This window comes from Puma concolor, chromosome B3 (genome assembly GCF_028749965.1).
Source record: "Puma concolor isolate L17-30 chromosome B3, mPumCon1.1.hap2, whole genome shotgun sequence".
NCBI classification, from domain to species: domain Eukaryota; kingdom Metazoa; phylum Chordata; class Mammalia; order Carnivora; family Felidae; genus Puma; species Puma concolor.
The window spans coordinates 127,638,074-127,661,905 of NC_141672.1; the positions used below are offsets into that span (position 1 = coordinate 127,638,074).

At 50.1% G+C, this 23,832-nt stretch overlaps 1 protein-coding gene across 1 annotated transcript in view; it reads right to left on the reverse strand.

Annotated features, from left to right (window-relative positions):
• Nucleotides 1–5,393: 5,393 nt before the first annotated feature.
• The window catches only part of KLF13 (KLF transcription factor 13), a 49,860-nt gene continuing 31,421 nt past the window's right edge, over nt 5,394–23,832 (reverse strand). Inside the window, exon 2 of the mRNA XM_086711358.1 lies at nt 5,394–11,454. Within this exon, the coding sequence (XP_086567484.1) occupies nt 11,165–11,454 (290 nt within the window). The 3' untranslated portion in view covers nt 5,394–11,164. The remainder of the gene's footprint in view (nt 11,455–23,832) is intronic.

Here is a 23,832-nt window from a genome sequence, read left to right on the forward strand (position 1 = left end):
AATTTGTAATTTCTACTAAACATAAAACTGCTTGAGTTTGTCTCTTACCAGTAATCTTTCTATGCATATATATATATATATACACACACACTATATATACATATATATATGTATATACACACACACACTATATATACATATATATATGTATATACACACACACTATATATACATATATATATTATTACATTTTTAAATAACGGGTGAGAAAATTTTTTAAATAACAGGTGATTATAGTTTACAAACTGTTTTATAACCTGCCTTTTTTACTTAATATATTGGATACTGGAGATAGTAGATGTCACATAGTTAAGTCAATCCCCTATTCATATTTATGCTATTTTAAACATTTTGGTATTTTTAACAGATAGTTTTCTTTTAAGTGTTTTATTATTTAATATTTGCTGCATTCACAAGTGTGAATGGAAGTGTGAGTTTTGACACCCCCCCCCCACCCGGCACCCACCCAGGCACAAGCCGGTCACCACTGACATTGACCCTGGGCACCTCACAGAGTCCTGTGCTCCCCACGGTAGAGGTACCCACTCTCCTCGATGTGGGCTTTGTGCTTCCATTATGCAAAAAGCTCAAGCACTAGCAGCAGCTGCTCTCCCCAAGGTGAAAGATTCACATAAGCAATTCCCTGGACCATGGTTGGGAGAGAGCTGCAGAACCCTGGATGGAGCCACCCTCCCTGCTCTGGGTGTCCTGCCCTTGCAGGCCTGCGATCAGTCTCAGCTAACCTTCCACAATGTGCTTACAGTTAGAAAGGGCAGGAGACAGGCAAAAGACAGGGCATAGCTTTCGTTCATCAGAGCCAGCATTCAGTAACCATTTTCCAAAAGCAATAATAAATCAATAAGCAGACCTCATGGGGTGCTCTGTGTGCTGAGGACTCCTCTGAGGAGCAAGCCTATTGATTATGCAAATCATATTGATATTTATTGTTGATACTCACCCAGTGCTCCTGGGGAATTAATAAATAACTCACTGCCCTGCTGTGAGAATGGGAATAGAAAACACTATGACAGAGTGACAGGGACAGGGGCAGAGAAGCAGACTAAATCCCTGAGTGCGGCTTCTCCAGGCCTCACGCTGTCATGGAACCCGTTTGTCACTGAGGGTAATGACTGCAGGGCCATCTGTCTCCGGTGTGGGGAGCAGGTAGTCATGGCTGCATAACCTTCACGGGGAAAGGGATCTGCTTGGCTGTGGGGAGGGCCTTAACAGGAGGCCTGAGCCTCATAACTGCTGGTGACTTGGAGGTTGCAAGTGGGAGTGGAGGCCAGGCCCAAGGGAGCCTGGGCATAGGCGCAATTCCAGCTGACTTGGCGCCTGACATCTGGGGCCTCCATGCAAACTTCACAAGCCTGTGTGGACCCCAGCCAAGGCTGTTTCCCTGCTGAGGAAGGCAAGGCTCAGAGAAGGACCTCTCTAGGGCTGTTCAGGCGGCACGTTCAGAACTGAAAGCTGGGTCCAGCTGTGTCTGGTGCAGAGACTCAGCCTCGCTCTGAGTGAGATGGCTGCGAAAGGGACAATCACTTTTTTATTTTTATTTATTTACTTTTAAATGTTTATTATATTTTTGAGAGGGAAAGCATGAGCAAGTAGGGGCAGAGAGAGAGAGGGAGACAGAGAATCTGAAGCAGGATCCAGGCTCTAAGAGCCCAGAGCCCAACACAGGGCTCGAGCTCACGAACCGTGAGATCATGGCCTGAGCCGAAGTCGGATGCTTAACCAACTGAGCCACCCAGACACCCCGCTTTAAAAAAAAGAACTCAAGTACAGTGACTAATATTTTCATTGTTGTTATTTCCACTTTTCAGAGCTGACAACTGAAGGAAAATACTGTGAAGGGCTACAAAATGCAAGTGGCAGAAGCCCAGTCCAATTTAATCTACTGTGTGACTGCAGGGTTCTCCCACCACGCGGGAGTTGATCAGGCCCAGCGTTTCTCGGCTGTAGCCTGAGTGGCACTGTGCTCTCCCTTGGCTCAGGGCAGGTGCAGCAAGGCTGTGAGGACCGGGGCAGGTGGGGAGATTATCCCAGACTTGCTAGATGGGCCTGATGTAGTCACAAAGGCCCTTATAAGAGGGAAGTTGGAGGTCAAAGAAGAGAGAAGTTGCTGTACTTTTGGCTTGGAAGATGGATGCAGGGGCCAGGAGTCAAGGCATCATTTCTTCAATCAAGAAAAGATGTTCCAGAGGGAACCAGTCTTGATGACACCTTGAGTTTAGTCTTATCAGATTCATTTCAGATTTCTGACATCCAGAGCTATGATGAGCAGAGCAGAGAATAGAAATGTTTTGCCTTAAGCAACTACGTTTGTAGTGATTTATTACAGCAGTAATAGGAAACTAACACAGGCTGTATGCTTCCAACACCATCTCCATCAAAACCTGCCTGTCCTGTGCACCACTGCTGTGGAGTCTCTGATCCGTGACGGTGGCAAAGTTAGTGTGGAGGTGGCCACCTTGCCAGGAGTAGCCAGGTGCCATCACTGGGCTAAGCCATTTTCCTCTCATCAGACCTTAGAAGTGGTGCTAATGGCGGGAATTTTATCGTGGGATATGTGAGGTTTGATTAGGGGGTACTGAGCCACCCAGGTCCTCAGAATCAGTTACACAGTCTAATGTGTTATTTGAAGCCCTCTGCAGTCAAGCCCAACCCACCAAACACCAGCCTGCACCCCCAACATGACTGACAAGGCCACAAAGAGATAGTTTAAGAGGATCATGCCCCAGTGGGTCCTCCTGAAAAATATTGCAGCCTTAGTTTTGCCTACTAAACAGGCTCCCATCCAGAATTCTTTTATGGCATTTGTGGCCAGTAGCATTTCAGCCTCTGCTTGAATACCTCCAGCAGTGGGGTGGCCACTGTTTGCAAGCCAGTGCCAAATGATGGTAAGTTCCTGTAGTTTGTGAGCCATGGCCAGCCTCTGCCCTCTGACAATGTCTCAACCAGATGCCAGCCTCCACCTTCTCAAAGACAGCACTGTCTGGTTACTCCCAGGCCCTGTGTCCCCCAGAGACCTGCTGCAGGTCAGCACCAACCAGCCATAGGCTGGATCGCCTCCAGATTCGATGTGGTAAGATGGGTCTATCTTGGGGCGCCTGGGTGGCTCAGTCGGTTAAACGTCCGACTTCAGCTCAGGTCACAATCTCGCGGTCCGTGAGTTCGAGCCCCGCGTCGGGCTCTGGGCTGATGGCTCAGAGCCTGGAGCCTGCTTCCAATTCTGTGTCTCCCTCTCTCTCTGTCCTTCCCCCGTTCATGCTCTGTCTCTCTCTGTCTCAAAAATAATAAATAAAATGTTAAAAAAAAATTAAAAAAAAAAAAAGATGGGTCTATCTTATCTGGTATAGGCACACTTCATCTTGCTGGCTATGATCAGGGACTTGCTGTCCTTCTACTGGCTGCCAATGTCATTCTGAATCCTCACTCTGTTACCCAAGAACTTTACTACTACATTCCCATCTAGGTGCAAACCCTCCCTGACACTGCATACTTCACCTAACTGCCCCAAGTTTGACTTTGTAATGCAAGGTCCTGATAAAAAAGCAGAGGGTGTTGGGCAAGGAGTGTCTGGGGGCTGACCACTCTGTAACACCCAGTACCTGCTCAGTTCTGATATCCTATTATCACAGACCCTCCCTCCACACTGCTTATGTGCTGTTTATGCCACACGCAGTACTGCATTGGTTTTTTTTTAAGTTTATTTATTTTAAGAGGGGGGAGGGGCAGGCAGAGAGGGAGAGAGACAGAGAGAGAGAGACAGAGAGAGAGAGTCCCAAGCAGGCTCTGTGCTGTCAGAACAGAGCCTGACGTGGGGCTCAATCTTAGGAACCATGAGATCATGACCTGAGCCGAAATCAAGGGTCAGTCACTCAACCTACTGAGGCACCCAGGTGCCCCTCGTTGCGTTGGTTTTTTAAACACCAGGAAAATCTATCGCTTGAACATTTTCTTCCTTCTATGCTACTGGGTGCCTCTCAAGGTCTCAGGACACCCCTAGGGCTTGAGATGGAGGCTTCCTGAATGCCAGGCCCCCATCTTCTGGAAAGGAACACCAGAAGGAACCCAAAACTTCTTGCAAACCTCAGCAGCGATGTCACAACTGATGGCTGCATTTGCCCCCACCCTGTTAATATTTATAAAGCATTTGGGCTCCTCTCAACACACACCTATTTATGGAAGTGAATCTATTCAGCTTGCCGCAATCAGGGAGTTCCTGAGCAAAAAGGAACAGTCTCTGAGAAGGCAGAACGATCGCCTTCCTGGGAAAATCCTCCGACCAAGACTGGGCTCTGTCTCCATATTAAAAGTTTTTTGTTTGAAAACAAGCCCTGTTTTCGTAACAGGTGTCAGTCCCCTAACAGGGACTTCACAGCTCCTCCTCCTAATCTATGCTGAAGGAAAGATTTTATCAGGAAACACCTGCCAGTGTAGATGTTTTCCAGGTTTAGGAAAAATCACCTTTGACTGCAGTGCTTTTCGTTATTACTATTTTCCATTTCGTGTTTTCATGTGTTCTCTCAACAATAGGCGATCACGTAAGAATCAGGCACAGACCCGGATTCAGTCCTGGATGAGAACCTGGCTGGGGGCTGCGACGGCAGGGCTGCACCTGCACCTTCCCTCCATGCTCTTCGGGCACAGGTCTGGGGCCCATCTCTTCCCACCAGCTACAGGCTTTATACTGCCTGCTATGGAAATGCCCTGATTTGGGTGGTAAGGGAGCAGCCAGGGGTGCTTAATTATCACAGGAGACTTGAATGAGCTCTGGTATCAACACATACCATGCCAGTCCCCAGCGCCCCAGACCTGGCGCTTGTGGCAGTGTGCTTTGGGGTCCGTTCCCACAGCCAACCTCAGGGTCTTCTGTGGCTGCAAACAGGTCACTCTTTGGGCCCTGGGCAGGGACAAGGGGAGCAGGCAGCCATCTGGCTGAGTGACAGTGTATAGTATGACAGACTTTCAGACCCTCGGAGGGCAACTGGAGTTGAGAAATGGGGCTGCTGCCCTGGGGAGCAGGTGTTTATGGGGGGGTTGGTTCTAGGGACCAACACTATGCCCTGCTCAGGGTCCTGTCATCACTGCCTCCCTGGGGTCTACCTTTCTCCTTGATGCTCTGAAGGATGGAATTGTCAGGCTGAGCTTTTTGTGGGGGAGGGAGTAGAGCTGAGGGTAGGGAATGTGATAAGCTGAAATAGGCAGGGGATAGCCAGAGGGGCACCCACTTTCTGCAAAGCCTTCTATTCTATAAAAGGCCTAGAAAGCTCAGGGTCGGTTACTGCCTCTCAGGCAATTACGTACAGCTGCTGGAGTTGGTCCATTTTGGTTCCTCCCCTCCCCCACCCCGGGCCTCTCCAAGGAACCAGCTCTGGCAAATAAAATAATGAATCATAAATTTTATTTCAAAATGTAAACGTCACTAAACATGCATACACGTTAAAACAATAAAATTTACAATTTAGTTAATTTTTTTTTCTTTTTGCATAGGACATCATTACAATATAGAATCTATGCCATACAAAATACATACAAAGTTTTATCCGAGCAAGCCAAGGCCAGATTGGGAACTGTACAACTGTAATACTTCACTGTAGTGATCCAGGAAAGATGAAACGTGGCCTTCGGAAGCATGGTGTGGTGCTGGTTAAAAAGAAAAAAAAAAAAAAAGTTCCTACAGAAAAGGAAAATGTGTGCTCCGTGGAAATGGTCTTGGACCCTTGGATTCTGCCTTGGGATTTTGGCAAACGATTCCAGAGAAACTCCATCAATGGCTTTGGATGGGGAAGGGGTCATTTGTGTGGGTCTGGGGTGGCTGACTCATGCACCCAACATATCCACACAAGTTATTCCTGGTTCTGTGGGAACCACAGCAAGCCCCAGGCCCCACAATGCATGGCTTGTGCTGACGCCGTTGAGCCCTTGGGATCCCCGGCACTAGGCACATGGACTCTCCGGGCTGAGACTAAAGAGCGAAGCCACCCACCCACCCATGGGCACCCTGACCAGGAATGGCCACCACACTGCTCCCCAAGTGGTGTCTGAGCCGCCCTGGGAAATGACCCTCTCACCCCACACAGAGGGCAGGCTGGGGAGGGATCCGGCCGGTACACCCAGCCCTTGTGCTCTGAGTGGGAAGGAAAATCTTTGACCAGACCTGTGGCTGTCTTGCAGGCATTCAGCTCACACATACTTGGGTTTCTAAGTGAGCGTGTACAGCATCCTGTCAATGTGTCACTAGGAAGCTTCCCTTGAGCCCTAGGAGAAAGCTGCTCCTGTGGTCCACTCCCCTCCCCTCCTGTTCATCTTTAAATAAAAGTAGTAAGGTTTTAAAGCTGCATAAGAAGGGAGAGGCTGGGCAGGGCCAGCTGGACGCACTGCCAAGTCCAACATTGCTACAGGGGGTCAGTAGAAACCAAGAAACCAGGTATGGCCCCTCTACCCTCATGGATCCGGGGCTCACAGCTCCCACCACTGAATCCAATCTTCTAACCAGTGAGGGACAGGACAGTGGGTGGGGGAAGGGCCTCTCCCTAAATGACACTCAGGCATTTATCAGTAGTAAGCTGGATTGTACATCCAAATTCTGGTACAAAATTCTCTGGAATGTGTCTTGGACAAACCTTCGAAACCTAACCTTAGAATGAGGAACATCAGTCATAGAGGCAGGCTTTTCCCAGGGCAACGCTGCATTCAGAAAGTGTTAGCCCACACCCTCCATTTTAGCTTTGGAAAATACGGCCACCAGAATCGCATATGCAATCTTTGGATAGCAAAAAAGATGTGGGTGACCTACAAAGCATTTCTTACTGGTCTCAATGTGACCAATACATCAGACACTTTAAACATTCCAGCACTGTGTTTTTGACTGAATGACTTTGTAAAAATGGGTTTAAAAAAAAAAAAATCCATGATACCTGCCAGAAGTCAAAATCATCAGGTAGCCTGGTAAACAAGCCCAAATCAGGAGTCAGAAAACAAGGGGATGCTATTGCTCAGATCACGCTTTCTTGTTAGGTGGCACTCCAGCTTGCTGAGGATGAAGTCCCCAAGGAGTGCTAGGACCCTGTGCAGTCCACCTTAGCACCTGCTTCTGGCAAGAAAGGAGGTTGGGTCTTCTGAAGACTGGGCTGGGCAGCAGAAGGCTCAAATGGAGACCCCAGTTCTGCCACACTCCTCTTGGGACCCTAGAAAGCCACCAGCCCTCTCTTCATGTCCCATGGCTGGGGGCCACCTGTGGCCTGTCTGTCCCTATCTCTGAATCACTTTCCACTGGTCTGAGCGGAGAGCCAGGGCATGGTGAGATCTGGGGACCCCACTGCCACTGATGTTTGCACCTGGAGGCTGCACCGTGACGAATCCTGCACCTGCCCGGTTGCATGGCCTCAGAATAAAGGGGGGGGGGTGTCCTGCACCTCAAAGTGCCATAAGTGGGGGTGTAGTGGGATGCAGGTAGGGCACCTCCAGGACTATATTCCCATCAAGGGCATCACTGCCTGTTCCTACATAGCACCCTACAGAAGAGGACCCAGGGCCCTTTGTGGAAACGGCTGTGTTCATCTGTTTCTTTCTGGATGGCTGTAGGATTCAGTGGGCATATGGGGAGCCAACAACTGGTCCCCTAACATGGCTGATGCAAAGAGGGGCTTTCTTATTTGGGATGTGAGCTAAACACCAGCCTGCTGATGGTTGGGTCCAGGGTCCCTTTTAGGACTTTTTGGAGGGGAATTCTTCCTTTGTTCAGGCATCCTTCATCTTGAGACCTCTGCCCCCTTGGCCTTTGAGAACAAGTCTGCTACAAAATAAAGGTCTGAGTTTTCACTATTATTTCTAGGAGTCCTATGGGTTCCTCAATCACACTGAAGCCGGGCAAGCATGGCCATAAACCAGAAAAATGAAAGACCCTGAAACAGACCCAAGCTGGGAAGACATTCTACATTTCAGAAGAAAATGCAGGTTGTTTCAAGAGGGTCCACCCCTTTCAGCGGGGGCCCAGGGGGGCCAGCTTTCCAAGGTCCACCGCCCCCTTCCACAAGCACTCATTTCATGATGAGATGCCAGTGAGAGCCCATTTAAACCTCACCAAGGTTCATGGATTTTTCCCACCCTTCAAGTGAGATGAATTTTAGCCCCAGATGAGTTGGCATGGTCCGACTGGAGCCCCGGGCCTAGTGCCCAGGGGTGCCAGGTGGGAATTCTCTCCAGGTGCCCTAAGTCAGCAGAGCAGTGCCCCATCTCCCAGGCCAGGCCCCTAGAGGAAGGACCGCACCCTGCCATTAGACCAGCACTGCTTTGGGAACGAAGACACACTCATTTGCCAAAAATAGCCAATGCCTGCATATTTCTGTTTTAAGGCAATGTTACCCTTCCATCTATCCGACGGAACAGCCCTGGGTCATTTAGAGGAAAAATTAAATTAAGTGCTCTCTTTGGAAACAGCAAACACCCGCTTTCCCTCCCCCACCCCCCACCCTACCTCTAAAACAAACCAGCTCTTCTTTTATTCCAAGATGACTGGGTTTAGAGTCCTTACTCCCCTTCTTATGTGCAGACAGAAGTGGGGTTAGAAACCCTCCTTCTGAGATGCCAGTAGGCAGATCACAAGGAGACTCCCGGCTCCTCCAGAGGACAGCATTTTGGCCTCCCAGAGACCCACAGCCTCCTCTCTCTGCCTTCGGGGACCCGTGGACGGTGAGCACACCAAAGGACTTTGGAATAAAATTCCTGAACCTGGAATGTGAGTTCCTGAGACATGAAATGTATTCAGAGTGTGGCTTTCTCTGCCTCACACGGAAACAACTTTGGGAGGGGCCTCTGAGGGCCTTCCGGGCCTCACTTTGGAAGTGGGCAGGAGGATTTTTCACACTGAGCACTCAGAGCGCTCTTCTGTCCAGGTCTCTACAGGATATTCCACCCTCTCTCCCAGACCAAATGCAAGCAGGCAGCCCGAGTAGGGCCCGGCAGCCAGGGCAGTGAGCTCTGCACCCGATCCCCTGGCCCTGCCTGGCTTCCACCCACAGCAAGAACAACGCTACTGCCCAACCTGGTACCTAACATGCTCCTTGGAAGCCACCACCATGCCACCCGTCAATCCCAGATGACACACAGTGGAGTCAGAAAGGGGCACCCAAGTGCTGTCAACAGCAGACTGCCACCCTTGTGGTCACTATGGACAGAAGGTGCTGGCCCAAAGCAATGGCCACAGGCTGTGAGCACCAGCCAGGCCTGGGTGTCTACAGCTTCTCTGTGCTGCACCCCATGCCGTGACAGGGTGAGGGTGGAAGCAGGGTGGTCACAACCAAGGCACTCTGGGCCCAGGAAGCCCATCTACAGCCCTCTGAAGTCCCAAGGGTCATTCCTCCTCACCAAAATGAGCAGAGGTCTCTGCAAGATACCCCAAGTCCACCCCAAACCCACCCCCCACCCCAACACACACATACACACATACACACACACACATACACACACACGCACTGTCCTGGGGGCTTGTATTTACAGGCCCCAAATCTCAGGAGGAAGGAAAGGGTGGTGCCTGGGCAGCACTCAGGTGGAACCTCCAAATGTCTGCAGAGATGCAGCACGCTGGAGCCCAGCCTGACTGCCTCACCAGGGCTCAAGGTTGGGGCTCCACGAGAAACTGCTCAGCTCTCTGCTCCTCCTCCCCTGGCAGGAGAACGCTGGCGATGGAGCCCCCACGGCCCTAATGTGCCACAGGCAGGGTGTGGGCTGAGGCCTCCCAGGCAGAAGGGGAGAAACGGGAGGGAAAGGGAGAAGTCCAGGGGGTGCAAAGCTCATGGAGAAGCTGGAGGTTTGCTAATTCTGAGCTGGGAACACGGTGGGTCTGAGCAAAGTATTTCCCACAACTTTCTGTCTGGTGTTCCCTGGGGAGCAAACAGAATGCACGTTCTCCGACAGCATTTCCCATAACATCTGCTTCACCACTCCCGTAAAGTTCCAAGTCACAATGTTCCGGTCTCTTGCTACAGAACTGTCTCTGTGAAGCACTGAGCGATGCCGCATGCACGACCACACACACGGGGCCTCTGGCAAGGTGGCCCAACAACCTTCCCCATTGTTTCCAACAAAGGTGTCTTGATAGCAGGATGGGTCCAGGAGAACACAGGAACTGGAGACACCAGAGACACTTTCAGACATCTTTGAAAACACCAGGATTCCTAGCCTCTATTTTCCAGTCAGAAAACATGATGAAAGTAAGAGGTCCCCATGTACCTTCTGCAGGACACAAACTAGCCGGTGTCCCTGTGCAGGGCATATGCCTCAGGCAGGCCAAGGGTGGGGCAGGTGTGGCCCGGGCCCTGTCGCATTGGACTTCGGATGGTGCAGTGGTCTGACTGGCTGGGGCTTGCACCTCTGCTCCCAGTGTTGAGAGGCCCAGAGAGAGGCTCCTGGAGGCAGGGACAGGGAGACCGACAGGGTCCCGCAGAGGGTGGGCGCCTCTGTGGTCTCCCCAGGTGGAGTGCTTCTTTCGCCCAGCACAGCTTAAGGCATCCCTCTGAATCATCTATGTCCTGAGCCCGGCCGGGCTTCTGGGGCAGAGGCTGGCGGCTGCGTGGAGACTTGGGGCCCCCTGCTGAGGAATCTGGCCTGGAAGCAAATGTCAGTGACCACATCCGCTCAGAAATGACTGACGGACTAACCCAAGGGCCAGACACTGAGCTCCACCTGCATTGCTCAGTCTTTGTCCCCAGTGTGTTCCCGAACCTAACAGAAAACTCCAGAGTGCAAATCTATGTACAGAATAAGGCGGCAGGAAGGGGGTGTCCTCACTGACCTCGTGGAACATGTCCATCCCTGAGAAAGGGGGGGAGGGGTTCAACACCACTGAATCTCACCTTTGTGGGTATGTTTATTGTGCAATTTGTGGATGGTGTTTTTTGAAAAATTTTTGTTTCGTTTTTTTACAAATTCACTTTGACACCTGAGGTGAAGAAAATTGTCTGTTGTGTTGTTGTTTTGACTCCAGAAAGTTCTTTCTTTCTCATTACAAAAGGGAAAGACACGGCATCACAAAAGGAAGGGCGAGCATATCTGCTCATGGCTGTAGTAGGGGCGGAGGGTCCTCGCCGCAGGCCAGGGGTGGGCGGGGCCCGCGGAGGGGTGGGCGGGGCTGTGCTGCGTCGGGCGGCGGCTGCGCTCAAGGCGAGCTGGCCGGGCTGATGGTGGGGCTGCTGGCATCGGAGCGGCTGTAGTCGCTGAGGGAGCCGGTCCGTGAGCCCCCGCTGCGCCGCTGCAGCATGCCCGGGTGGAAGTTGGCATGGCGGCGTGCGTGCTTCGTCAGGTGGTCGCTGCGCATGAAGCGCTTCTCGCAGATGGGACAGCTGAACTTCTTCTCGCCTGTGTGCGTGCGGTAGTGCCGGGCCAGCTCGTCGGAGCGCGCGAACTTCTTGTTGCAGTCCTGCCAGCTACAGGCGAAGGGTCTCTCACCTGCGGGGCGACAGGGCAGCTCATTAGTCACCGGTCCTGGCCCTGCCCTCCACGCAGCCTGCTCCTCTCCATCCCTAGCCGCGTCCCCTCCCTCTCCACCGGCCTGTAACCAACCCATCAGGGCAAACATGTGCCATGCCTGTGCCCTCCAGCCAGTACCCAAGGAAGGCAGCAGGCATCTCCCAGGATTAAATGGCAGCTTCTCAGTAACTGTGATAGCAGGGCCCAAGGCCCCTGGCGGTGGCAGTCCCAAGCACACGGCAGAGCATGACCCCCAACAACCTGTGCAGGCACCCCTGGCCCTGGCCCGAGGGGAGATCAGGCTCATCTTCAGGCTCTGAGATTGGGAATCTCAGAGGTAGGACTTGCAGGCCTACCAGGGAGGGTCCAGCTGCCTCACACTGGCCTGAAGGGAGCCACACTCCAGAGCCCTACACCCCTGCAGGTCCAAGAGACAATTCCCAACCTGAGTGCTCTACTACTATTCTGATCCTCAGTTTCCTCATCAATAACATAAGGAGCCCAGACCAGGTAATTTGCTTCTCATGTTGCTCTTTCAACCTCCAGTGTGGTCAATAGGTAACAGCCAGCAGAACAAGAGGCTGCAACAGGCAGCTTTGGGGGCTTTGGGGGGGAGCAGGAAAGGGGGTGTGTGGGAGGAGAATTCAAAATCAAGAGAGCAAACCATCATATCCCAAAACTATCTGATAGTTACAAATGATAGTTCAGAGTTACAGGGAATCAATCCTGGGGGTGCAATATATTTAAATAATTTCTGTTCATTAGAAAAAAGAAAAGAAAAAAATGGAGGAGAGTAAATTACCAAAGAAACAAGAAAACAGTATCTGTCAGAATCAAACAAGACAGGAGAGTAACATGGAAAGGGCTGGCAGAGAGGTGGGCAGGGTAGTAAGTAAAGGCTCCTGCTGCAAGAATTTCTGCAATGCTGTGAGAATTTCTGCAAAGTCAGAACACTGGGTAAAATGAAGAGATCACAAAACTTATTAGAAAGAGGTGAGAACAAACACCAAGTCAACCATGAGGGAATACCAGACTTCTTGTAAATCACACTGGATGCTCGATGAAAAAGAAACAGGGTCTTCCAAGTTTACCTCTCAAACTCCAGCAAAAATGAGAAAAGAAAAAACGAGAAGCCAGGGAAATTAGTGAAAAATGAAGGGGCATCTCAGGATAAGAGTGAGGCAGAGACCTGGTGGCCACAGAGGCAGGAATCACAGGGGGATAGTTTCAAGAAGAAGGTGAATTCCATGCATCAGAGAGTATGATCAAGAGGCTGAATAAACTTCAGGACACAGTGAAGGCACATACTATTCTTTGGTTAAAAGAAAAAAGAGAGGCAATTACAAACTCCAGGAAAAATAGAAGACATGCAAGAAAACTGGGATCTAAATTTGAAGCAATCTAAAGTGTTATAAGATATGAGCCATCAGGGAAGAGCTCTGAGCCAAACACTGTACTACGGGCTTTTTGTATGTTATATTTATCTTTCACAACAACCCCATGAGGCAGCAGGAGAGAATGAAATCCCACCACAGGCCCTGGCATATGGAAGCAATCTTTACACAGTTATGGTCATGTGAACCCTAGCACTAGTTGTCAGTATTTAGAATCAATGTTATAGACAAAGCCCATGCAACTGACTCATGGCCCCCAATAGAGAATGTGGATTTAAGAGAAAGGTAGGAACACACACATGCACAAAGGAAATGTCTAAATGAGGCTAAAGTTATAAGGATAATCAACAACAAAAAAAAATTAAAATAATATATTCATCAATTCAGGAGGAGGTGAGGGGAGGGGTAGAAATGAGGTAAATCCTTCAATTTCATGGCAGGGAGATAACGCATCATATATAAATCTGATACATCAAAGAACAGTAAATATATATATATATATATATATATATATATATATATATATATGTGTATGTATATATCATATAATTCATTTATGGCAGTAACTACCAAGACAACTAAAATCAGAGCAGTGTTGGTCTCTAGAAAGTGATGCCTCACTGGGAATAGGATTTTTTGTTGTTGTAAGCTCTTCTGTGTTTTGTGTCTTTTTAGAATTGAATACATTGTTAATTGGTTCTGGAGGAAAAAAATCTCGTCAACAAAAAAAGTTTGAGAAATGCTACATGCTAAGTCCAGTCTAGGAACTTCACAATGTACATTGGTCATTAGATGTTTGGAAAGGTCTAGCATTAAACACAACAGTTTCATTTTCCTGTGACTAGGTGCTGAGTTCAAGAGCTTGGTGTGCCATGTCTGACAGATGAGGCTTAGATCTGTTCTCACAGTATACTGATGTGTGTGGCCTCAGATAAGTACCTTATTGCCTATGGTGGGGTAAAGAGTGCTCCCCGAAAAAGATGTCCCGGTCCTAATCCCTTGAACTTGTGATCTTATTTGGAAAAAGCGTCTTTGTAGATACAATTAAGGTAAGGGTCTTGAAATGAGATCACAAGTGTCCTTTAGAAAAGAAGAGAAGAGAGGGCCAAACGATGACAGAGGAAGAGACTGGAGTGATGTATCTATAAGCCAAAAAATTCCAAAGACTGTAGGGCAGCCCCCAGAATCTAGGAGAGAAGCATGAAATGGATTCCATCTCCCCACCCCACCCCCAGAGCCTTCAGAAGGAAAAGAGGTGGGCAAGGTAGTGAGCTGCAAACACCTTGATCTTAGACTTCTGCCCTCCAAAACAGTGAGAGAGTGCATTTCTGTTATTTTAAGCCATCCAATTTATGGTAATTTGTTATGGTAGCCACAGGAAGTGAATATACTACCACATCCTTATAGTGGGGTACACATGGTGATCCCATGGGCTCACACACACGACCAGACCTTGGCACTGTGCCTGACACATGCCAAATGCTACCTATGAAATGTTAGCTATTATTATTGCTCTTATCCACTATTTTTTACACCTGTGTCTTCTCAAATTTAGGCCCATGGTGGCAGTAGGGGAAGACCAACCCAAATTCAGACTCACCCTTGCTTTCTAATAAACCCTGGGCCCTCATTGGGAGCTTGTCCTTTTCAAGGTCCTTATGTTTGCAGCTCTGGGAAGCATGTGAGCGGTATAATTATAGGGCTACAATGATGTGTGGGCCACACAGAACTGTAGCATCCAATAGGATGGGATGCTGGTACCAGGTAGCCTGGAGTGGCAGAAGGCAAGGAAAGTCCAGCATCACCCCTAGGCCAGCACACAGCTCTTGGTCCATCTGGGTAACAGCAGCTCAGCACTTTTATAGAACACAGACTCGCTGTCTGGCCCTGGGGACAGGGTCATTATGCAGAGTCCCCCCGATTCCATCCTTTATACCTCTGTCAGCCCATTCCAGGAGGGTAGACAGCAATAAACAGATGAATATATCACTCAGAAGTTATGATTCATGCTGGCAAGGATCAGCACCAGGGTCTGGCAGGGCCCGCCTCTACATGGTGACATTCAAGCAGAACCCAGGAGGCTGATGAGGAGCAGCCAGAAGAATCAAGAACAGCTGGGGGAAAGGCAGCCTGGACAGGGGGACAGAGTCACCCACAGTAAGGCTCATACTTGTAGTGAGGGACCAAAAGAGTATTTGTTCATGTGGGTTATATCCATTGATATTTATCATATTAGAAATTAAAACTGAAAAAAGATTTAAACTCAAGCACATGTGCATTCCTGTAGCTGTCAGGGGGATGTCATCACACATCATGTACCTTCTGGAATATTTCATTGTATTCTTTTGAGAGAATAAGGGACAAATAATATTATTATTTTGAAAATAGTTTTGACCTCATGGTCTCCTGGAAGTATCTCAGGTACCTACAGGTGTCCCTGGGCCTCACTTTGAAAACTGCTCTTCTAAGGACTGACTCCAAGGTGGTGTGACTAGGCGGAGTGAGTATATAGGGATCGTACACAGAGTAGAGTGGGGCCCAGCAGGGAGTTGGCCACCCAGACTAAATGAACCCTAGCTTCCCTCCTGCTGGGCTCAATTCTGAATCTGCCTCCTCTTGGGCATGTGATAGGAGGACACAATAGTACCACAGGGCCACCACAAGGAGAATGCTCAGTCTAGCTCAGAAGTGACACTGGCCCTCTCAGGATAGGAAACCTGATCAGAGATTCCAGAATCCTGAAGGGAGATCAGCCCTTCTGCAGCATCCTGCCTGATGCCTAAGACTGGGATGGGCCCACTCCAGTCCCTCTGCCCTCACTTTCCAAAGGCAGGGCTGCAGGAGGCCAGGGTTGGGGCTGTGGGACAGAATGGTGAGAGGGACTTGGGAGGGGGACGCAGAGTGAGAGCAAGGGGGTAGAGGTCAGGTCTTGTGGGGTACAGGGTGCACAGGGAGGGAGTGAAGGAAGCTGGGTGGGGAAAGGCTGGGTCACTGTGGGAGGGGGCTTGGGAGGGGCCAGGTTGCAAGTGGCAGGACTGCGAGTCAGGGGATAACTGGTCGGTACAGGGCGGGGTGCTGTTGGTGCACCGTGAGGGGGGCAGCTGGGCAGCAGGGGCGCCTGGGCCAAGGGCTCACGGGGTACAGGGCGGGGGTTACATAAATGTTCCTTGGCGCTGCGATGAGGCTGTGAGAGCGATTGCCTCATCTTATCAGGGAACACTGCGTCCCACATGCTCCTCTTGCCCAAGCCACAGGCCTGGGCTGGGACAGTGTGTTCCTCCCAGAAGCCGCAAGAAGCCAGGCTAAGAGGACAGGGGCTTTCCTCCTGCCCAAGCCCCCGACTGTGCGCCCAGCCCAGGGCCCTGCCCCCTGCCCCCTTCCTGGCAGCTGCACCTGCACGTGCAGCTTGGGAAGTGTGCATGTTTCAGCTCACACCCTCCTGCTCTGACCCCTGTCCAAAGGGCATGCTCCCAATTTTCTCAATTGCGCCAACCAGTTTGGGCCAGACTGCCAGCTCCCACAGATGATTGGGTCCCTCCTGGCTCCAACAGCACCTGCACATGGCAGTTTTTGGTCTGTGAGCCCCTTGTGGGCAGTCCTGGGGGTCCTTTTGCGTTGTAAAAAAAAAAAAAAAAAAAAGACCCGGAGCCAGAACAATGTCTATAAACTAGTGCCTCTTCTGCCTGTGGCAGTAAGTGATCTCCCCAGTTGGCCCCTCGGCCTCCCGCTGGCTCTTCTCAGCTCAGGCTGGCTGTGCCAACCAAGGCTCTGGGAAGCCTCGCTGAGCTCCCCTCTGTGGAAGAAAGAAGGGAGGGGATGCATCTCTGAATAGGGGGCCCCCGGGGAAAAGGGCACATGGATCCATTGACTTAACAGGGGTACCTAAGATCACATGAAAAGACCTCAGTGAGCATAAGGAATCCCCACGGGTGTGTGTCTGGGGAGCGTGGTGAGGGGTGGGGCTGGTCAGAGAGAGGCTTCCACAGAGATACACCTTTTCCCAGGCTCCCAGGCCGCAGCACCCAGGTCCTGAAAGGAATAGGCTGTCACTCATCAATACATAGCTCTGTTCAGTGGCCCCTGGTATGGGGCCACCTCCAGCTCCCCACATCAAGACTGACATGTTTTTCATACCAGCGAGTCCCTCCTGCTCACCCTCCCATGCTGGGGCAGATTGGGAGATAGCCAACCATTGGGGCCAATCAGCTGTCAGCCTGCAAGGAAACCCAGGCCAACGGGCAGCCTCGGGGTCAGCAGAAAGGCCTGTCCCCATTATGGAAAGCAGACTTTCCTTTCTTTAGAAGGCCACTGGCTATTTCATTGATCACTGAAAACGCCCGTGGTTTATAGACCCACGTGGAGCTGACATGCAGATGCCCTCTCCTGGGAAGCTCCAGCTAGAAGCGCTTACCCCCATGGTACAAGTGGAGGAGGTGAGGCCCCACTCAGTGGGGACCCCTCTTGTCCTAGGACTCTGCCTGTAACCAGAGAGGTGCTTTCTGCATGGAAGCAGCCCTGCACCCACCCCACCCCTGCACCCCTACTCATTTGTCGATGGCTTCAGGGGTTGCCATCTTGCCTGTTTCTTCTCACGGTTACTGTGAGGGTTAAGTGGGAGCACATACATGCTCACAGGAGATACACCACTATCACCGGTTGTGGGGGGGGCAGGGTGCTCCTGGGCTACTGAGCCCCTTGGGCAGGGGGCTCTCATGAGCAAGTCAGTGGCAAGTGACCGTGGTGGGAACCACTGGTTGCACGTTCGAGCCCCATACCACTTTGTGTTCATCTTTGCTGGAACAGCCGCAGCCCTGGCCCTGCCCCAGGGTACTCTGGTCTCATGCTACCATTACCGGCGCACAGGTATTGCTGATCACATGCTGCCTTACACTCCTGCACAAGCAGAGCTGGCAGGATGAGAGGGGGAGGTGGCACCTGGCTGTGTGCAGCAACACACTGCCTTGGGGGCACAGTTCAGACAAAATCTGCCTTCCTACAAAAGATGTAGGTGTATTTTTGAAATAGGCATTTTGGGTGTTGCTTTGTTTTATTTTGGAATAGGAGAACTAGATCCTAAAATTCATACAGAAAAACAAATAGAAGCAGCTAGGAAAACTCTGAAAAAAAGAATACTGTGAGGGTACCAGACTGCCAGATATTCAACATACTGCCACAGAAGCTGATAACTGACTGGTGGGGAGGAGAGGAAATGCCAGAACTAGACCCCAAAACACCAAAACAGTGGGAAACACACTTAGCACAAATTATCATCTCAGATGGGTAGAGGGGAGAGGGTCCAAAAAACGTGTAAGGACAACTAAGTACTTTCTGGAAAGAAAGTAAGGACCATGCTAGAATAGACGTTCTTTCTATGAATCAAAGCCCAGTAACTATAAATGAAAAGATTGATAAATCTGACTATAAAAGCCAGACATGGACAAAGTCACCATAGCAAAGGCAAAAGATAAATGACAATCTGAGAAAAAAAAAATATTTGCAGCTCATATCACAAAGGCCTAACCTCCAATACAGAATGAGAACACAGAAATTAAAAGACAAACCTACACTCAATAGAAATATGGGCAAAGGCCATAAGACAGTTGATAAAAAGAAAACACAAATGACTCTCAAACATCTGAAAAGATGCTCAACCTCACCTGTCAGAGAGCAAATGCCAACAAAACTGAACTGAAATCCTACTTTTTATCTGTCAGGTAGCAAAGCCACAGGAATACGCACTCTCACATTTTGCCAGTGGAAATACAAAGTGCCCCAACCCCTCTGGAGGGCAATGTGGTGATGCTGATCCCAATTACAAATGTGTGCAACCTTCGACCCCACAAAACAACTTTTGGGAAACTATTCTACAGATACACCTGCACACCTACAAAATGGGATATGGGCCTGGTCATTCAATGCAGAAAAAGCCTCAAAACAACTCCTGTCCTCCAGCTGGGGCCTGTGAAATAAGTTATGGAACCCCCATGTGACGGAATACTATGAAAAAGAAGTGGAATGGACTCTTTCTGAACTGATGGGGAGAGATCTCTAAAGTGGTACTGTTGAGGAAGGAAAGCAAGGTTCTGAGCAGAAGGAACAGTGTGTGTAGACATGTGCTTTTGCTTGTAGAAAGGTCCTCTGGGAGGACACAGACTACCTGGGGACAGAGGGGTGAGGAGAGGGTGCCTTGAAAACTGCGTAAATCTCCTGGATTTCAAAACACGCAAATGTATTTACCTATTCACAAAGTTAAAAACAAGAATCCACAGCAAACTAGGAAATGCTAGCCACAAATAATGCAAATTTTATTTTATTTTTTTAAATGTTTTATTTATTGTTAAGAGAGAGAACATGAGCAAGGAAAGGGCAGAGAGAGAGGGAGAGAGAGAATCCCAAGCAGACTCCACACCGTCAACCAGTGTAGAGCCCGACATGGGGCTCAAACTCCCAAACTGAGAGATCGTGACCTGAGCTGAAGTTAGACGCTCAACGGACTGAGCTAACCAGGTGCCTCAATAATGCAAATTTTAAAACAGGAGCTGACAGAACAACCCTGTGAGTTCCTGGCCAGACCCATTCACACCACATGTGGCCGTGCATACTCTCCTCAGCACATTCTGAATACAATTCCCAGAATTCCCCTTAAAATAGATTCCCCTTAGAATGGGGGAGGGGGCAGGGGAGCTCCTTGGAGTATGAGAAATTCAAAAATAGCAGTGAAGTCCAATCTACCTTTCTTGAAGGTGCTCCTGGGGACGGACCTCCAGGATTCAAGCCCCTGGGTCACTCTGCAAATTGTTTTGTTGGAGGGTGCTCCCTGATCAGTGGTTTGACAGACCCAGTGTGACTTAAAAGGCAAGGGAGAAGAATCTGACAACAGCAGACCCAGAGCTGTTAACTTGCATGTGTTAAAGGTCCCTTCAGCCTCCTATATACCATGTTCCTGTCATAATTATCACTGGGTCCGCCCTCACAGGACTGGCGAGAACCAGCCTCAGTGGCTGGGCCAGGCTCTGGCTGCTGGAGAGGTGCTGCCAGGTGAGTTCGTCCAGCTGTCAGGAGACAGACCACAAGTTCAAGGCAGGAGACTCGGTCCCTTCTGCCAGGGACTGGTAAGGAGGTGGGAACTAGGGAATGGGTGCAGGCTTCTGGGAAGGGTTTTTCTCTTGGACCAAAAGAAAGGAAAAGGAAGGAAGGAAGGGAGGGAAGAAAGACAGAGGGCCGGGCACGGATGGGGTGGGGGAAGCGGGCACAGTACAGAAAAGCCTCTGGCAGGCTGTGCTGGGCTGTGACGTCTGGGGTGGCACCAGTCATTGACAGCCACATGGGGAGGTCCGCAGAGACTCAGAGAGAAGCCAAACTGTTCCTAGACACAGACAAGCCTTCAGCCAACTTGAGGCTGCCTGCCCGTACTACCCCCTCCCCAAAGAAACAAAAGTCTTCAAGGTCAGCCAGGGCCCCAGGGAGAGGGCATGGAGCAGAGCAAACGACCCCCTTCCTGCTGCCATCTGCCAACATGCACAACCAGCTGCCTGCTCTGTACCCCAGGGCCCCATGCCCACACCCAGGGCTCTCTAGGCAACCAAGGGAGGGGCCCTTCTCTGTAGAGCCTTTGGCAACTATTCTGTCCACTTCCTCTTCCTGTATCTCTCCCCTCCCCCAGCCTTCATTTCCTCACTCCGGTCCTCTCCCTTTTGCCCCCTCAGGTGGGTCTTGACAGCAGGGCCCCAGCCTGGCCACAGCTGCCCCAATGGTGGGCACAACACACAGCACACACACCTGCAAACATGGAGCTTCATAGGGAGGCAGCCTTTACTTCCAGCATGCACAAGCTCATTGACTCTACCCTGAGGGACAGGAGTTGTGTCAAGATCTTAGATATGGAGACTAAAAGTGGACAGTCAAAACGACCTCACCAAGGCCACACACCCAGAAAGCCTGGCACTCCCAGTCCAGATTTCACTCAGAAGGAGGACATTCTTACAGCCTCTCCCCACCATGGAATAGGAAATGTTCTGACAAGCTGACCTCGGCCATTAGCATCCTGGGGGTTGAGAGCCCAAAAGGGACCATCAAGGCCAAAGGCCCATCTCACAGATGAAGGCACTGTGGCACAGCACACACAATGTAAGGTACCACCCTCGGCACCCTGAGGAGAAGCTTCCCAGTGGCACCCCCAGCCCAGTTGAGCTGCACTGGGCCACTCTGCCTGCTGGGGACCTTGGCAGGCAGTCACCAGTCCCTCTGCAGCACGTGGGCCGCACCTAACATGTGGACGAGCTGGGCAGTTCCTTTTCAAGAGGCCCTGCCTGCCTGCCTGCCTGTCTGAGAAGGTCTGAGCACCCTGAGGCAGCACGTGCTCTTCCTGCAGACCCAGCACCTACACTGGCCTGCTCCAGGTACTCAGAGCAGAGGGCCATTTCCTTCACAAAAAAAAAAAAGTCACAAGTTTCAAACAGAACATAGCAAAACAATGTATTTGTCAGAGTTGGTTTCATAAAGCAAATAAATCAAAATAAAAACAAGTAAATCATTTTTCTATAGTTCTAAAATGCTTTTGGTTTTTGAGGGAGCTGATGCGGGGGGCGGTGGGCGGTGGGGGGGGCAAAAAAAACCATCCAGTCACTGACCTACCTTTTCTAGAACAGCTGAAGTGCTGAGGAACTGCTCTAGACACTCTGGGAGGAGCCTCTCCTTCAGTAGCCCAGGTCACCGGACCCAGCAGAGCCTCAGCCACTTGGACAATTTATACCCAGTGTGTTTTAAGAACACTCTTTTGTTCAAAAGAACCACTTGCAGAGAACAGGATACTGGAACAGTAAGCCAGAGGCCTTGCTCCTCAGTAAATCTGAGTTCCACTGCCAGAGAGGAGGTGGTCACCCACTGCCCTCACCACCCGGCCCTCTCCCCACCTGGAAAAATCCATGCTGTGGTGTAGAAAGAAGAGCATTTCCAGGGCCTTTTGAGGCTCAGGGCACTAAGGCCAGCCGCTTCCCTGTCACAGGGCCTGCCCAACGCTTCTCTGAGCCTGTCTCTTCCTCCTCACATCCTGCCTAGTGCTCAACCCTGATCCTATGTCCTTCCCCAGCCTAGCGTGGAACAGGTCACTAAGGGAGCTGACCCTGAGGACACCAGCCAGGGAGAAAAGCCGACACCACTCTGCTTTCCAGCCCCCACAGTCCCCCAGAGTGACCCTTCTTCAACAGCTCTGCATGGGGACACTATGATCCAAAGGCTACCCAAGTCAGCCTGAGGCCAAGGGAGGGCCAGTGAAAGCTGGGGCAAGCTGCCCACCCCTGAGGTAGGGTGTGGGGGACTGGGTGCTCTGTGGTGTTACCCCTCATGTGTCGAGGTTAGGTAGGCAGACAAAGGAAGGGTTGACACGGAGGCCGCCTGCCTGTCCCTCTCTAGAGTCTCATAAGCCACAGACAGGGGCCCACTTATATGTAGTCTCATTCCAACCAAGAAAACAGACCCTCTGTCCCAATGCCTGTAGGAAATGCACATGCCTCAGAGCCAGAGCTGCAGGAAGGAAACACAGCCTTTATCTTGGGAAGACAGGATTCATGCGTGACTGTTCGTTCTGCATTCCTACACTTTTCAACTGAGCTGCTGTTTGCTGTCAGAAAGAGTGCAGTATGTTATCTCACAAAGTCGGACATAAACACATCATAATACATGTGTATTTATGGATATAGACTACAAACTTCTATTGTGAAATAATAATAGCTCACCCAAAGCCCAGCTCACTAACTGGGCCTGCTACCATAGAACCCAGCACCTCTGGCCTCTGGTGAGGGAGTAGCACTAATTTACACGCACAGGTGCACATGCCCGGAAAGGTCAAAAGACCACATGCCAGAAATTTCATAAAGGTGTTTTCCCCCCTTTTGCTAAGGGTTACAAAACACATTTGAAAATTTCCGTTCCCAAGGTCTCATGTAGAACAGCAATAATAAAATACTAATGATTTCTGCCAGCAGGCAGGCAGAAGTCACCCCAGACAAGGGCTCTAGAGGTCCCCCACCACCTTCATACATACACACACACACACACACACACACACACACACACACACACACACACACGCACATTCTCCTGAAGAGACATACAGAGAGAGATCAGCAACCACCACCAAACACTTCCAGATCCTGGACTGCAATAGTCTGCCAGATGATCAAATGTGATGCATGGACTCATGTGACATGACCCCAAAGAACAGACATGTCCATTTCTTTCCCCTCTATTCTGATGGCCACATCACTAACTGTCTCCAAGGGAACCCAGGAGCACCTTCCCTGAGCTGAACAGGGAGCATTTTGAGCATGCTCTCAAAGGGAGCATTCTCCTGCTTTGGAGGCCAGAGTGCTGTCACCAGCCCTGTTCTGGGAGTATGTGATCTACTGCACACCAAGCCCTTACAGCTGCTGACAGCCCAGGAGCTCAGTTGATCTTTTCAGAGATTTTTCTCAGACTACAAGGACATGAATCTGGAATCCACAATTAAAGATTCAGGTTTATTTACTTGATAAAAATGTTCATTTGAGGCTGACCAAAAGTAAAGGAAGCTCATATTCAGAATATATAAAGAACTCTTAAATCTCAACAATAAGCAAACATCTGATTTTAAAAATGAACAAAAGATCTGAACTCAACCAAACAAGATACACAGATGGCAAACAACTATGGGAAAAGGTGCTCAATATCATCATTAAGGAATGCAAAGTAAAACAATGAGGCAGCAACATACATTTATGAGAATGGCCAAATTCCCCAAAACCAACAACACTAACAGCTGGTGGAGCAACTGGAACTCTCATTCATTGCTGTCAAGAATGTGGTGCAATCATTTTATAAGATAGTTGACAGTTTCCTATAAAGTTAAACAGAGACTCACTCTACAACCCAGCAACCCCAACTCTAGGCATCTAGCAAGTGAGTTGAAAAGCCATCCACAAATGTT